At 36.1% G+C, this 17,102-nt stretch overlaps 2 protein-coding genes across 11 annotated transcripts in view; one reads left to right on the forward strand and one right to left on the reverse strand.

Annotated features, from left to right (window-relative positions):
- Positions 1-5,600, reverse strand: part of LOC105324662 (probable 3',5'-cyclic phosphodiesterase pde-5) — a 31,213-nt gene extending 25,613 nt beyond the window's left edge. For 3 of the 10 annotated variants that reach the window (XM_011423800.4, XM_066066936.1, XM_011423798.4), the window contains exon 1: positions 3,809-4,185. In XM_011423800.4, the coding sequence (XP_011422102.3) occupies positions 3,809-3,920 (112 nt within the window). In that variant the 5' untranslated portion in view covers positions 3,921-4,185. Of the gene's footprint in view, positions 1-3,808; positions 4,192-5,439 lie in introns of those variants that run through there. The other 7 variants (XM_020065642.3, XM_066066935.1, XM_011423794.4 and 4 more) reach the window with 6 other exon arrangements.
- Positions 5,601-6,121: 521 nt separating this feature from the next.
- Positions 6,122-10,680, forward strand: LOC105324661 (calponin homology domain-containing protein DDB_G0272472). The gene is made up of 3 exons (XM_011423792.4): positions 6,122-6,685; positions 9,341-9,624; positions 9,836-10,680. Exons 1-3 carry the CDS (start codon positions 6,307-6,309, stop codon positions 10,124-10,126), a joined length of 954 nt encoding a protein of 317 aa, XP_011422094.2. The 5' UTR covers positions 6,122-6,306; the 3' UTR covers positions 10,127-10,680.
- The last annotated feature ends 6,422 nt before the right edge of the window (positions 10,681-17,102 follow it).

Consider the following 17,102-nt stretch of genomic DNA (forward strand, 5'->3'; position numbering starts at 1 on the left):
ATACATGGACTGTACACAATACCACCAGAAATTTGATGGGTAATTGTTGTTAAACGTCACAGCCAGTAAAGAAGTTACATTCTTTATAATACATGCTTTAGTAACAGCAGCGGTAGTAATAGTAGTTTCAGTTAGAGTGTATCACTTTAATTTTTTGTTGAGCTTATAGTTTATCTGATAATTGAATCTATCAATATTCAATCTTTGGCCCAAAATATTTTTTTAAAATTTGCGTCCGTGTGTACGCATTCTGATTTATATTGTTGGATTTAGAAAATGATGATCCTACCTGACGACATGCAAACTTCCCATCACCTGATATCATTACAGTAAAAGGTTCCAAGGACGAATGCGCGTATAATTATCTTCATAAAGTTGGCCTAATTCGATCTCGTTAATTTGTGTGAAGTTAATGTTCATTCTTCTGTTGTCTTACACTACAGACCCCACACCCGGGCCCCACTGGAATCACGTCCATCTGTCATTTAAGGGCAGGTATATACGAAAATAAAATTATTTCTTCCAAATCGGCATGTAAATTTGAATTCAAAACTAATTCTGATATTTACTTAAGTCAATAAAACAATATATCGCATTGTAAATTTTTAACAAATTAAATAAATTAATGAAGAGGTGGTTATGAAAACAGCGTTAAAATACTGGGTGTCATAGAAATTTAAAATGGGGTATGATCTGCTCCAAAGCATCTTAAGCAACTATGCATCTACGTCATATTGTTAAGATTTATGCGATGTTCCGCATCCGATTTCAATAGATATATAACTGATGTTTTCTACACATTAGATGAATCGTAATGCTATATTGTACTCTGCCAAAATATCCTACATTGAAACCGTTTCCTCTGAAATTTACGTACGGACTGGTTTAGTTAGGAACTACAATATATTTTGATAAAAAAAAATCCAAAATCGATAGAACGTTATGAAATCCAAGAGTTTTACTTTTTAACATCTCTTTGCTTTACCTTGGGAGCTAACAAACTTGGTTGGAGTGACGTCATGTTCACACAGTGACACCATGGTGACACTGTTGCACGGTCACAGCTCTCAGCCACGGCATTGGGTCTCTCAGTCTTTACGCGGTTCAAAGCATGGATGACATTGTAAAGCAATGGTTATCAAGATAATTACAAAAAAGGTACTTTATTACGAATAAGGAGTTTCAGTGAGGCCGAGTGAGTTGCAAGATGTTATGACGTCGAAGACTGACATCAATCAAGCAGCATAAAGATACTAAATTTCAAATGAATTCATGCTGACAATCAGAACATGACTGCTTCGTATAGATGTGATTAGACGAACACCACTGGATACTTTATGTATCACTGAAGTGCTGTTGACAGGAGAACATGAGTACATGCTGTCATTGACCCAATTAATTTTTTACGATATGTACTTAAAAACATCGTCAAATCACTGCAAAAAGATGAAAAATATTTATTCACGATATGACGTCAACAAACTGCGGTGCAATGGTAGTTTATAGGGTTTTTTTTAGGTCCGGATGATGTGTCAACAACATATAACAGTATAATTGCAGATGTGTCCACAACATTATAGTCCCCGGTGTATAATGTTGTTCGATAATTGATGAATTCTACCGTCTAAGGTAAAGTATCATGCTGTAATGGGGTATACTGCGGTGTTAAATATCATGCTGTGGTGAGGTACACTGCTTTGTTAAAGTATTATGCTGTGGTGAGGTATACTGCTTTGGTAAAATATCATGCTGTAATGAGGTATACTGCTACGGTAAAGTATCATGCTGTAATGGGGTATACTGCTGTGGTAAAGTATCATGCTGTGGTGAGGTATACTGCTTTGGTAAAGTTTGCTATGGCGTTGTATGCTGAGGTAATGTGTAATACTGAAGTAATGTGTGATACGATGTGGCAAGGGATGATTAATGAAGTAGTAACGCAAGATTATATGGTAAGGTGTAATTGTTTGATAATGTGTGGTAAGATGCAAAATTTATAATAATGTGTGATTCTGTTGTTATGTGGGACTGTGTGGAAATGTGTGAAAATATGGCAAAGTGTGACAATGCGTTAATGTGTAATTCTTTCGTTATATGTGGTGATGTGATAGTGTGTGATTCTGTAGATATGTGTGATTATGTGGTAATGTATGATTCTGTAGATATGTGTGATTCTGTGGTAATGTGTGATTCTGTAGTTATGTGTGATAATATGGTAATGTGTGATAATATGGTAATATGTGATTCTGTGTTAATGTGTGATGATGTGGTAATGTGTGATTCTGTAGTTATGTGTGATAATATGGTAATGTGTGATAATATGGTAATGTGTGATTCTGTGTTAATCTGTGATGATGTGGTATTGTGTGATTCTGTAGTTATTTGTAATAATGTTGTGATGTATGATAATGTGGTAATGTGTATTTTTGTAGTTATATCTGATAATTTGTGATTTTGTTGCAATGTGTGGTTCTGTGGTAATGTGTGATTATGTGGTAAAATATCATGATTTGGTAAAGTGTGATTATGTTGTATTATGTTTAAAGTATGACACCGTGGTATGGTATTATTATGAGGTTATATGTAATTATATGGTAAATTGTGGTCAGGTGTAATTTGTGGTAATGTGTGATACAACAAGATTATGTGTAATGTGTGGTTATGTGTGATTCGGTGGCAATGTGTTTTTATGTGGTACGGTGTGATAATGTGTGATTATGTTGTAATGTATGATTAAGTGGTACAGTGTGATTTCGTGGTAATGTGTGATTATGTGGTAATGTGTGATTATGTTGTAATGTATAATTATATGGTACAGTGTGATTCTGTGGTAATTGGTGATTCTGTGGTAATTTATGATTCTGTGATATAATGAACGACGATGCTGTAAAGTAAGTTGCTGAGATAATACATGTATGTACGATTCTGGAAATTAACGATCTGTTCATTATGTGAAAGGTTAGTACTTTGCGATGTAGTTAAATGATATCAAGTTTTATTATCAGAACCGTTCATTCACAGTTTAAAGTAAACATGAGCTGAATAATGTTACTTCCTTGCAGAAATCATGAGGATGAATTAGGAGATAATTAGGTTGGAATTTTAACCTTGTAACTTCAGACAAACTTAATAAGCCAAAATGCATCAGTAATCGATGTGGAGCTATGAGTGAACAGAGATGTCTTTGATTACAAATTAAACACTCGCTGTTTAATCGCGCTTTTTCTTTTTTATCAGTGCTAAGTTGCAGCTTCGGGTCATTTATTAAATGGATCTCGACGCGAAATCCAAAACTCGTTTATTCAAGTAAACATTTGTAGGGAGATCCAAATGCCGTTCATGTTTAAATGTAGACGTGTCTGATAGATAGAGATATACAACATGTATTCTACAAGTACATGCTTTCGTCTGAATTTGAATTAGGGGAAATTCTCAGTTTAAGAGAACGACGCAAGGCGCTTATCAAAAAATAATTTTCGGATTTGAGTTGAATTTTTTTCCACTGTTTGAACTTTTGACGTCTTCTGAGCTAGCTTTGAGATTAAGCAAAAGAGCTAGCACTATGTTGATGGTGAGATTAACCTAAGATTAGGAAGGAAAATGATAAAACGACGAAAAGGGGGAAGTGGGGGGGGGGTGAAAATAGACGCACTCTATGTACTCGTCTTTCGGTATCGCCGTCTTCACATAATACATAAAGAAATTAATCTTACATATACACACACTTGTAAGGAAACTTACACTATACAAACAAAAGATAAATCGAATGACGGTGGTCCACTAAAACAAACAGAGTACTCTCCCTTACCTGTGATGACCATGTCGGCGGCCGGGGACCGCTGGGTCTGGCGCCGGTGGGGTGCGACCCCGGGGAGGGGCGGGAGTCTCCTGTGAGTCATCTGACGGACAGGAGAGGACATCGTCCGGGGAATCACATTTCTTTTAATCCTGTCAAACAGTAAACACACGCCAGTTCACTACAGAGCACAGATTTAAATACCATTGACTGTAGCGCGCGAGGATTATGGAGCCAAAATCATTTTCACCTGGAAATGATTGGCGATGTTCGGATCAGCAAAATGAGCGATGAGTGAGGACGTGAGGTGGGATAACCGGGTGAGAAGGAGACATCATTTACCACTGTTACGACAGAAATCGATCGCTGTCCCTCAGCCTCTCAAACAAAGCAGACGACAAGGCTCGCGAGCTTGCCTGTACCTATGACGTGATCAGATCAGCTTTTCCGAATTAATTGAAAAAAATGCGGTTGCTATTGACAACGAATTCATGCTCGCTGCTCAGTAAATTCAGGGAGAAAGGTATCATTATGTAAAGAAATCAGGAATGCTAGAAATATGGTTTAATTATTCCAATAAATGTTCGATATATCATCATGAGTTTCTGTGTCCGGCTTTTAACATGGGACGCAAAGTAGCTGTCATAAGTCAATGTTCAAAGAATGTCCTTCATTTAAAATAGAATAACATTGCGTCCAGAAATTTTAACATATCGCAAGTTTAGGGGCATAATAATGCTACAAATAATCTTTATTATTTATTTATTTATCTATCTGTCTATTTATTTATTCATTCATTTATTTTTTTTTATTTATTTATCTATTTATTTATAGAGGGAGGTGGTGAAAAAATTAGTTGCACACATTTGAAGAAAAGAAATGTTTCTAATCATAATAGTTCACTTTATAGAGCTTGTATTCCGAAAGAGATTCAAATACTCTTCGTAGAGTAAAATAAACTGAATTTTTGGGTGAGACCACGAGCAAGTTGATCCTGCTCTCTTTGATTTCATTATATTACGTGATCGGGTGAAATGCCATCATTAAAAAACTGGAGGGAATCATCGCCGATTTTTCCGTGATTTAGGTGTCATGTTGTAAATTTTGGATTTACCGGGTGACAGTAAGTACAATATTTACAACATGACAACTAGTGACTGTAAATACAAAATTTACAACATGACACTAGTTGTCATGTTGTAAATTTTGTATCTACTGTCACCCAAATTTACAACATGACATAGGGTCGGCCGGTTAGGCAATCGTTAACACTTTTTCATCTTCTAATTTGTACTGAATAATAGGAACAAGGGGTAGCTCCGGAACTACTTTATAGTATTCCACACTGGTAGACAATGTTCTATAACTGATCTATGGCAGTGTCTAGCTAAAAACTAACTTGTACTACTAATGATGATTATTTGAATGTGCAAAGCGCTCTCGCACATGTAAAGGGAGATTATCGTACCACATTAGATTGAACACATCGCCCGGTCTTAATCATTCCAACGCAGGAAGAGGAACAGCAAAATATACATCGGAGTTTTTTTCACAGATAAAAAAAAATTCGTAATTTGAGTTTAAATTGGAGAGAGAGAGAGAGAGAGAGAGAGAGAGAGAGAGAGAGAGAGAGAGAGTTTTACCTGCAAAGGAATATCAGTCCCTTGGCGTCGGACGAGTATACAGAAAGAACTGGTTGTCTTATGTCAGAAATGGCTGGATGCTAGTATTTCCATGTCCGAGGGAATACACAAATATTGTGCCTGCCTAGTGGTAAAGTGCCCGCTTAATTCCTTCCCCCTGACAGAATTTTAACACTTTAGATCAACAGCAATGGAAGACGAGTGTCAAAAATCCATTCAAAAATATTGATTCAAATTGATATGTAACATTTTATTTGTTAAAAACGGCGTTATTATGGAAATGTGCGCCCAGTCTAGCTCCATATAGACGTTATGTATTAATATATACATATCAAAGAAAACCTGGCCTTGTGAAAAGGGAAAAAAATCGATCGTTTAATCAAACGAAGTTACTCTGGAAAAAAAATTTAATCGATTCAACTTTTGACTTTTTAACCTAACATTCAAATGTATCTAATGTGGAAAATTAATCAATTTGTGGAAATCGTTACATAATATTGACGTCTGCAGGCTTGTATAAATCGATTTAAATCACTTGCATACACTTGTGATTTAGTTCCATTATGACCCCCTGCCTGATTTGCGAGCTTTGTTGTGTGTATGTGTTTTAAATCGCTACTGTTTGCGTGACGCACTCGGCTACGTCCGTCAATGTTCGGCAAATTCCGTGTTTGCTGGAGCGTCATTAGCAACAAGGTAACATTCTAACGTATTGTTTATAGCTTGTTACCGCCGGGCCATTCAGCAAGAATTGGATTGTTGTTAATCATCATTGGATTCGACCAAATATTTATCTACAAGGAAAAATACTCTAGTGCCATTTAAAAAGCGAGAAGATCTAGGACATCGTTCATTAGATTAGAAAACATGGGCTGTAAACAATCAAAAGGCGCCATCCGCATCCAGCCCGTGGGTCCAGCCGAGATCCGGAGGGACAACTCCAGACTGAAGAAATGTAACAGTGATATTAACATAGAGAGAGATGTGAATTCCAGGAAAAAGAGCTCCATGCGCCGGACCAAGTCCCAGAAATCGACCGGGAGCCACCTGACGGCGTCCTGCGCTAGTCTGGACTCTCAGCTCTCCCACGCAGACTCGCCCCGGGGACAGAGCGCCACATCCAAGGTATCCAAACACAGTACGGACTCCGGCCTCGGGGAGGAGTACGCCCACGTCATCACGGAGTTCTCTGAGGAGCGGGCCGTCCAGAGGATAGAGGAGGAGTTTGAGGAGCACAATGATCTGGGTAGGTAGTCATGTTATAGTAATGTTGTAGTCATGTTATAGTAATGCTGTAGTCATGTTATACCGGTAGTAATGCTGTAGTCATGTTATAGTCACAGTATAGTCTATTGTAGCCATGTTGTAGTCGCGTTATAGCCATAATGTAGATATGCTGTCACGTTATTACATGTAACACAGTATGCAACGATCTGGGTAGGTAACCACATTGTGGTTATGTTTTAGCCATGTTGTGGCTGTATATATTCTAGCTGTATGTAAGTGTGTTCATGTTATAGCCCTGATAACCCCACAATCATTACCTGTTGTACTGAACACAAGGGTATGAATACACGTAGGAATAGCACTGTTGTAGCCTCTTACGTTATAGCCCGGGCTATAACGTAAGTTAACGTATAACGTAAGCTATAACAGTGCAATACCTTCATGTTTACATGAAGGTGTTATAGCACTGTTATAGCTACATATATTGTAGCCATATTGTCACATAGTCAGCATTGGGGTGATTCATGTTATTGAAGACAAATGAAGAGATTTGTTTTGAATGTTAACGCAAGTAGATAGTCATCATAAGATGGTCAATGAATTAATGCATCTATACACGTTTAGTACCCCACCCCCCACCCCCACCCCACCCCCGTCATAATTAATACACCTGTGGTACATTGTACTTATCATATTTAGATCCCTGGCCAACTCCTTTGATCTATATGACATGTACAGTTCAAAGATTTTTTGTACAAGATCTGTTACATGTAATTCAATGATGTTGTGTACAGGATCTCAGCCTAACTTGTTGTACACTCTCTACTAGTTCAAAATGTGGTGTACAATATCTGCTTACTTATGTTTGGTGTTCAAGATTTACAAAACACAACAATGTCTATATATGTATGATATGTACATTTATATACTCAGAGCTTGTGAAGAAAATCTATGTACAACTACACTGTATGTTTGTGTATGTATGTGTGTGTGTATATATATATTTACATGTAGCTCTCTACTCCGAATAGACTGCGAATAATATTTACAAGTACTACTGAGAGCTGAAGAAGATCTGCATGACTTGTTTCAATTTTCACTTCAGAGGGGGAATTCTAAGTGTGAGCATAGTATTGTTAGATATGCAACCTGTCCCTAACCAATTCTAATGCATTTGGCTAATTTCATATTCACAGAAATCAATGACGCCATTTTAATGCAGTTTTTTTGCTGTCAGAATAAAATGCATTCAATGTGACTTTAATTTTTTTTCACACACTTTCAATTGTCCTCACATACCTGTATGAAAATGGGCTTTGAAGAATGTGCGAGAAAAAAATGAACATTTTTTGGCCCTGTTTTAACAAAAGCATACAAAAAAGAAACATGTCAACTGCTTATCTTGTTGGTTTTGATATTAAGCTCCCTTGACACTAGACGCCTCTAACAGTAGATCGCTGATTGTCAGAAGTTCTGATTACAGGTGTATTATCAACACAGGTAACGATAGGTGGGCGCGCGAGTTTGGATATAGCGGTTAATTAGACAGATACCACCCGGGGTATTCGGTTTCCTGCATGATCCTTAATTAACTGTATACTTGACACTCAGATCAAGACAACCGCAGTTAATATCGGTTACTGATTGACAGGCTCATTATAAGCTTATAACGGGCACCTGCATCTTTCGTAATTAGAAAAAGAAAATCATTCACATAATATTATATATACCCTGTAATTTAATAACAAATTCTATAAGAGTCATTAATAAAGTATACATCTACAGTGTCAAAAATGGATATAATTTTACATAGAACTGTTATATTCTGTGTTATTTAGTTCCGAAATATATGTAATTCATATTATTACACGTTCATAAATTTATAAATAAGTTTTTACATACATTTATATTCTGTTTAACACAAATATTACATTCCGCGTATAAGGGGTTATATAAGGGGCTATATAGGTCTCGTAATGGGTGGGGGGGGGGGGGGTGCTGACTAAGCTCACACAAATACAACCATTGGTTTCCTCATTGACATTATGTATTTTTGATTTGATGTTACATCGGAAAACTAAATGGTAACCATGAACATAGTTAACAAATATCCAAAGCACCTCTCGACCTAAATGTTTTACCCATTAGCTTTAAAATTAAAATTAAAAGTATACAAGTAATCCGATTTCTGAAGTATATATCTTATAACAATCCTATATTTAACAAGTGCCGTTTTCTATATTTAAAAGATTAAAGCCGAGATTGTGCTAATGATCCGGATTTGGAGATTGGAAAGTTCAGTTACACAGCTAGCCGGTCCTTTCGTAAATTATTATCGTTTGGAAACGTTGCAATGAATTATGTATTATCGTACTAAAGAAAAAAGGAAGGCAAAGTTAAACACATCAAATAACAACGCAATTGACTAAATCTTGAAATAAATCAAATGATTACATTACCCTAATATGAGAGAGAGAGAGAGAGAGAGAGAGAGAGAGAGAGAGAGAGAGAGAGAGAGAGAGAGAGAGAGAGAGAGAGAGAGAGAGAGAGCATCTTGGGTCTACAAGTTACTTCTGTGATCATGAAAAAACAAGTGATAAGAAAGATATATTGAATACCATTGATGTGTCACTTAACAGCAGTGATTATCCAATTCATTATTTTATCCTTACAGATCTAGGAATAAGTGGTGTAGCTATTCCAGTTCGCACCAGCGCCAAGGACCGCGATCGCATGCAGGAGGCCATGATAATGCAAGCCCTGCGGGAGGAAGGTCTAATCACCAGGCCCCAGGGGCAGGGGGCGTCAGGGTTAAGCTTCGAGATCACGGCAGAGGGGGCAATGATGAAGAGACCACCCCCTCGGCTGGAGAAACTGGAGAAGAGGAGGAAGAAGAAGCGAGCACTGACTGAGGAAGAGATCAGGGAGAAGCTGGAGAGGGCTGAGAGGAGGAAGAGGGTGAGTGACCGCAGTTATCTCCCTCACTGGTCACGTGGTCCTTTCTTAGTTTGATTATAAATAAGTTCCTTTTTACTAAAACAAACCAGAATTTAATATTGCAGCTATTGGGTTTTTTTACGAATCATACATTTATATTTTTATTGGCTAAATGTGCAGTGTTTTATTATTTATTATAAATGTTATTATTTCCATCCCTTTTGTTTTATAGAGGAAAGAGCAAGAACGACTGGAAAAAATAAAAGAGAAAGAAAAGACCAACACGAACGACGCGCTGGAACAGTTTGCACAGTTGCAAAGAGAAAAAGAAGAACAGGTGAATAAAAAACTAGACTCTGTGTCCGACAACCGTGAAAAATTACTGAAGGAAAGACAGCAAAGACAGAAGGAGCGACAGAGGCGGGCCGAACTGGTCCGGCAGCGAAAACAGCTAGCAGCCATGGAAGGCAACGAACAGGAAGAAGACGTCATACCAACCGGAAACCAACTAGACCGATCCTAATGCCGCAGTGAATAAACCTCGCTTTAGACTTTTGTTATAATTCTCCCATTGTGTGGGAACAAGTTGATTGTATATTTTAACAATGAGGCATAATATCTGGTAGGCAAACATGCATAATCAGTGAGAGGACTTGACTTTTAATGCATTTTGAAGTAAACCGGAAGTTCTGACGTTTTCCGTTGGAGTTAATTATAATGTCAGTATTTAAATCAGTATTGTGTTTTGAATGGTTGGTTGTTACGATTTTACGCCGTTTTTGGTGACGTTGCGGCCACACATTTGTGATGTTAAAAAGTGCAGTATTTTCATCCAGCATTTAATGTTGAGTTACTATTCAGTATTATTGATACCTCGATTTATAGACATATGAACTGTGATCAGATATATTTCAAATATGTCTTTATTTATTCAGATTTCTTGTAGTTAGTTTTGAATTAACTTTCTTTGATTAACTTACTCAAAGAGAGAAAAAATAATTTATCACAACGTTAATAGTTTAGTTTTGTAAGATGTTAAACTGTTTGATGATTATGTTATTAAAATGATTATTATGATGTGTCTGTGTTGTATTTTGTAAAAATCAAAAGAATAGTCTTGATAGAAAGTTTATTTGATTTATATGAATGAAATTATAGTCTGAAAAGCTACGAAGAGACACTTTCTAAACACTTGTGCATTTTATCAATAAGTTTTACACCTTAAGAAATTATCAATCCAGGAAACTACATGTATGTGTATGGAACCAAAGCGTCCGACGTCTATGAAAAAATGAATTTTTTATCATCTGCTGGTTTGTGAAGTAAAATGAATACGAATTTGTTAAACAATTAATTCTTATTTTCTTCGCGTTTCTATAAAACTTGATATCTTTCTTCTCCTTGTTTACGCTTTTCGCCAAAATAAGGTTGCACTGACATTAGACTTTGCGGGCAAATGTTAATAAACATATGTACATAAACTTTATGGTTGTTTTAGCTGATATTTTCTTAACAAACAAGTAAAAAGGATGAAAACAACAATAAATCTAGTGATAACAATGGATGCCGTCGGTTAGTGAGTGTTGCAATGCTTGCGTGGTCATTAATGACCACAAGACGATTTCGTACTCAATCGGATTAAAAACAGTTCTCTACAACAAGATCTCTGTGCGCCTTGCGCCGCTATTGTAGAGGTCTGTATTTTGAAACAAATCAATTTCGTATTAAGCTTTGAATTACATGTATTGCAAAAACTAAGTCGACATGTCCATTCCTTAAGCTTGCATCGGAGAGTCAACTCGTGATTGATAAAGACCCCTCTTTACACTGCAAACTACACTGCAAACTAGATACTGAGTAGTTGGATGTGTGCAGCTACTTGGATCCGCCTGTTAAGGTGGCAGGGGACAGGTTTTTTTTATACAATTCATTGTAGCCAAGGGACGCATGTCTTCGGAACTCTGTAACTATATAGAATTTCCTCAGTTCCCATTCAGCACGAATACCTTTAATTCACTCTTTATAAGGCCAATCACCAATTTCTGAAGAAAATTATTAGTCAAAACCTGTAAAATTCTCTACATACTGGTTTTTATGAGATTTTGACCCTTTCATATTTTGCGAATTTTTCATGATTTTTCAGCTTTTTAGACCTCCCCCAGCTAATTCCCTGCAGAGGGTTGACCTTCCGTGCCGCGTGCATGTTGCACTATCACATGTCAGAAACTTACCGGTGTATAGTTTACATTGTTATACTTTCATGTTAAATACTGAAATCTGATTGGTTAAGACGCAGTTAATAATATTTACTATAACCCTCAGCGTTAGCAACGCACTTGGCAACGGGTAACATTAAAAAATGTTACATGCGCGAAAATTATGCGCGTACGGTTCGCTGTAGAATTCACGTTATTCCTATATAAAAGCAGTAAAATTTTCTTAAAAATTTTATAAAAGACATTCAGTATAACAAAATAAATAGTGCCTGTTTGGGAGGATAACAGTTGAAATTGACACCCCTCGAAAACCATTGTCAACCTCCGCTTCGCGTCGGTTGACAATGGTTTTCTCGGGGTGTCAATTTCAACTGTTACCCTCCCAAACAGGCACTATTTATATAATGTCCCATCCACCTACTTTTCGTGTTATTTTACCTCCCGTCTGTAACTTGCAATTTCACTGTGTAAAGTCAGCACAACAGTCATAGCCGCAGGTTTCGCATTTTACTTCTGATTCTCATGTACCTAACATAAGGGGCCTACATATTGCATATCAATTTCAACAACAGACATCCCTCTAACTAATGATAATCATTAAAAATCATTTCATGAATTTTAGCAACACTCATAAGGCTTCAAGTACAGCAACTCTCAATTTTACAAAAACCCGTATTCATTACCGTTACAACGTGCGACCCGATTCAGTGAGCATTTTAGAATGTATACGATACTGAAAAGTTAGAATATCAACATAATTAACAATTCTTTCAAAAATTCATTCAAATATATGTAAATTTAGAATATCATCCTTTTGTATGTTTTACTTGGGTTAAGTTCATGGAATATTTAAGAAATGAACTCAATGTCTACCCAAGTTATACTCGTATAACCTGGGTTGGGGCAATTTACGCTTTATAATCCGCGAAGCGGATTATAAAAAAGCGTAAATTGCTCCAACCCAGGTTATACGAGTATAACTTGGGTAGATATTGAGTTCATTCCTTATAATTTAATTTTCTGGAATTTGCTGTACAAATTGAGTCCGTTTTACTTTTAAAAATGATATAAATCTGTTCAAAATTCAAACGTAACGTCAAGTGAATTAGTTCGTTGGTGCATTGTGACGTGTCTTGTGACGTGCAAACCAGGTTATACAAATTTAACTAAATTTTTCTATCCAATCAAATGCCGCGTTACAATCAGAATTAAATTATATTGATTTGAACTAGTGTAGGAGTACCAACCTCCTCAATTTGTGCCATTTATCAGAACTTGAATGTCTTACTTTATAGTGTGGGACTGTACTCTATCTTTGGTCATAGTCTAATTAAGGTACAAAGCGAACCATTTTCAATCAACGGAAACTTGGAGAGTTAATCCATAAATGTTAATTAACATAGATTTTCTTAGATTAATATATTTTCAATATGTGGCCATAATGGCCGCACCCTATGGCCTGAACCCCTGACCTAGGGACCATGAATTTCACAATTTAGGTAGAAGGTTTCATAAAAATCATAACCATGCATCTAGTTTTTTAAACCCCCGACCCACGGACCATGAATTTCACAATTTTGGTAGAGAGATTCATGGATCATAATCATATGCATTTAGGTTTTTTTCACCAGAGTTGAGAAGATTTTTGAAATTTAGTCAGTCAAAAACACCTCTGGCCACACCAATATAATTTTTTGTTCGTCGGACATCAAGTGAAAAAAGGTACCAGCGGGCGAGTGATTAAATAAAAATATTATTATTTTTTGTAGCCAAAATTTTAAATTTGGCGTTACATAAATAAATTTGTGCGGGCGGTTATATTTTTTCTTTTTGTTTCTGATTTATAAATCAAAACTATTTCAAATAGGAAAAATAAAGTAGAAATAGAACACAAAACAGCGCAGAATTCTCTGGATGAGGAAAATTAATGATAATATTATTTGTACAGTTTTATTCAAATACGAGCGCACGGGGTTCGACGAACAAGAAACAATAGGCCCATGGGCCACATCGCTCACCAGAACAGCAGTTCTTTGTAACATTAATTTCGTAGCATATGCTTTTCCTATTTTAAACATTGAACCCCTTTCTGGGGACCTGGTATTGGTCCGAGGTTTATGGTTGGCTTGAACAACATAAATAGTAACATAGGAATGAAAATGTGTAGCACTGCGGTGAGATCGCACGTACACAGCCTGAAAAACTGAACGTAGAAGAGTTCCACTTCAAGAGAAATAACTCTCAGACTGTACAGAACATCAAGAAAGATAACTCTTGGTTCCACTACATTAGAGTTTACACAATTTGAGGATCCTTGCAAAGTAATCTCACAAACTGTAGCATTATATTTCTCGAGAAAAACTTTTTAAAAACATTTTCAATATGTCTTTCTATGTTAAACTTTGAACCCCTCTTGGGGCCACAGTATTAGTCCAGCGGTAAAGTTTTAATTATTTTAAGGATGCTTGCATAGTAATCTCACAAGCTGAAGCATTATAGTTCCCTAGAAAAAGATTTTTCAACATTTTCCCTTTATATATCTATGCTTAACTTTGAACACCTCTTGGGGCCCCAGTATTAGATTGAGGTCACGGCTTTTATAATTTCGAATCTACACTATTTGAGGATGCTTACGTAGTTATCTGACAAATTGATGCATTGTAGTTCTCGAAAAGAAGATTTTTAAACATTTTCCATATATACTTCTACATTTAACTTTAAACCCATCTTGGGTCCCCAGTATTAGTCCAGGGGTCACTATTTTAAAACTATCGAACCTTCATTATCCAAGGTTGTATGCATGATAGTAATCTCACAAATTGAAGCATTGTAGTTCTCGAGAAGAAGATTTTTTAACATGTTACCTTTATATTTCTATTATAAACTTTGACCCCCTATTGGGGCCCCAGTATTGGTCCGGGGGTCACGATTTTACTAATTAGGAATCTACATAAGCGAAGGATGCATGCATAGAAATTCCACAAACTATAACATTGTAGTTCTTGAGAGGAAAATTTTTAAACTTTTCCTTATGTTTTTTAAAATGTTTAAATTTTGAACCCCTCTTGGTGCCCATCAATTGTCCGGGAGTTACGATTTTTACAAATAAGAATCTACATTATTTAAGGATGCACATGTATGCATAGTGATATCCCAAACAGTTGCATAATAGTTCTTGAGAAGAAGATTTTTTAAACATTTTCCTATATATGTTAAAATCTAAACCCGTCCTGGGGCCCCACTTTTTGTTCGGGGGTCACGATTTTTACAATTTAGAATCTTCACTATATATACAACCTTTTGTGTAAATATTGGCATTTTTGGTGCAGTAGTTCTTGAGAAGAAAATTTTTAAACATTTTTCATATGTAGTTCTATGTTAAACTTTGAACCCCGCCTGGGGCTGCAGTTTTGGTCTGAGGGTCACGATTTCTACAATTTAGAATCTTCATTATACATATCAAAGGCCGGAACGCCCACAAAGGCCTCGAGCTGATATTTTCTTTAAAATACGTATCATAAATTTAAATTTCTGTACCAATAGTCGTATATCAAATAAAATCAGACTAAAAATATTTTGTGTAACTATATTAGTACATATTATAGTATTTATTGCCAAGCAGACAACATACAAATACACATAAAACATGGGTTCATCAACAAGATTTCACAATAGATCTCGCCATGCACCGTCCTCGACCAGGGATCCCGCGAGATAGAGATCCGTGCACGCGCTGTCTGAGTTATGTCGTACGTACAATAAGTCCATTAATACCACAATATGCAACTATATTTTCATATGCAATTTTAACATTACCATGTGATTGTATACTCAGTATATTTCCTTATAAAATACGTAGTGATGCATTTGTAATACAATGAATCATAACTCATCATGGTTACAAAAATCGAAGAAATTTTAAAGTTCAAAAATAAATTATCTTCTTTCTATACGAGGGAAACACATTAACAGTGTTTCCCTAATTATAATAAAACATACTTTTTTAAAATTTAATTCCCGTGTGAAACAAGATTATCTATGGTATGGTTGTTTATAAATAAATCCACACCACGTGCGTTGATCTGCCGTTTCTATAATGCTCAACCAAACTAGCTGCAATATTGCAACAAAATCAAAAGATAATTTTATCGCTTACATTTATTTTGGAGACCGTGTCCGATAACAAATCAATTTACATATTAATTTTTATTTTTATCGGACACGGTATCCAAATCAAATGTAAGCGATAAACTAAAATAATATTTAGTGAATTTTTACACGGATATCGTATTTATCCGTCATTTCTCGATTAAACAACCTTATATACTTATGCAATGAGTTGTCAATAATCAGGGAGACACAGTTGGGTTTTTTGGTGCACAATTTAGTTGAATAAATGGAACAAAAGTCATGAAAACATTTTTCCTATGTATTTCTATGTTAAACTTTGAACCCCACCTGGGGGCCCAGTTTTGGTCCGGGGGGTCACGATTTTTACAATTTAGAATCTTCACAATATATGCAAGCTTTTGTGTAAAAATTGGCATTTCTGGTGCAGTGGTTCTTGAGAAAAAGATTTTTTAAACATTTTCCTATGTATTTCTATGTTAAACTTTGAACCCCGCCTGGGGCCCCAGCTTTGGTCCGAGGGTCACGATTTTTACAATTTAAAATTTTCACTACATATACAAGCTTTTGTGTAAAAATTGGCATTTCTGGTGCAGTGGTTCTTGAGAAGAAGTTTTTTAAAGACATGGACCCTATACTCACTGTTTCGCAATTATCTCCCTTTTGAAAAAGGCTGTGCCCTTTATTTTAAGAATTTCTAATCCCCTTTCCATAAGGATGCTTTGTACCAAATTTGGTTAAATTTGGCCCAGTGGTTTTTGAGAAGAAGTTGAAAATGTGAAAAGTTTACAGACGGACGGACAGACGGACGGACGGATGGACGACGGACAACGGGTGATCAGAAAAGCTCACTTGAACCTTCGGTTCAGGTGAGCTAATAAAAGTGTTGTTCCCCCTTCAACTTGCGTGAGATATAATTAAAAGTAAGTGTAAAATATTTCACAATCTTATAGTTTTTTAGACATCACAGCCATGCTTCTCTTTTTTAAAATCATCTGAGAGAAAAGAATTTCTATGATTAAATATATACCGGTATTTCTACTAGTAGTATATGACCGACTATAGTTGAGCATTTAACATATTAAAAACAATTATAAACTTATACACGACACAACAAAACCTTTAACATTTTATGATATAAGCACAAACGAATCG

Source organism: Magallana gigas, chromosome 7 (assembly GCF_963853765.1).
Source record: "Magallana gigas chromosome 7, xbMagGiga1.1, whole genome shotgun sequence".
NCBI classification, from domain to species: domain Eukaryota; kingdom Metazoa; phylum Mollusca; class Bivalvia; order Ostreida; family Ostreidae; genus Magallana; species Magallana gigas.

Coding starts and splice junctions, on each gene's coding strand:
- LOC105324661 (XM_011423792.4), top strand. CDS start 6,307: ATGGGCTGTAAACAATCAAAAGGCGCCATCCGCATCCAGCCCGTGGGT. Junction 6,686..9,340: donor TGAGGAGCACAATGATCTGG/GTAGGTAGTCAT, acceptor TTATCCTTACAG/ATCTAGGAATAAGTGGTGTA. Junction 9,625..9,835: donor GGGCTGAGAGGAGGAAGAGG/GTGAGTGACCGC, acceptor TTTGTTTTATAG/AGGAAAGAGCAAGAACGACT.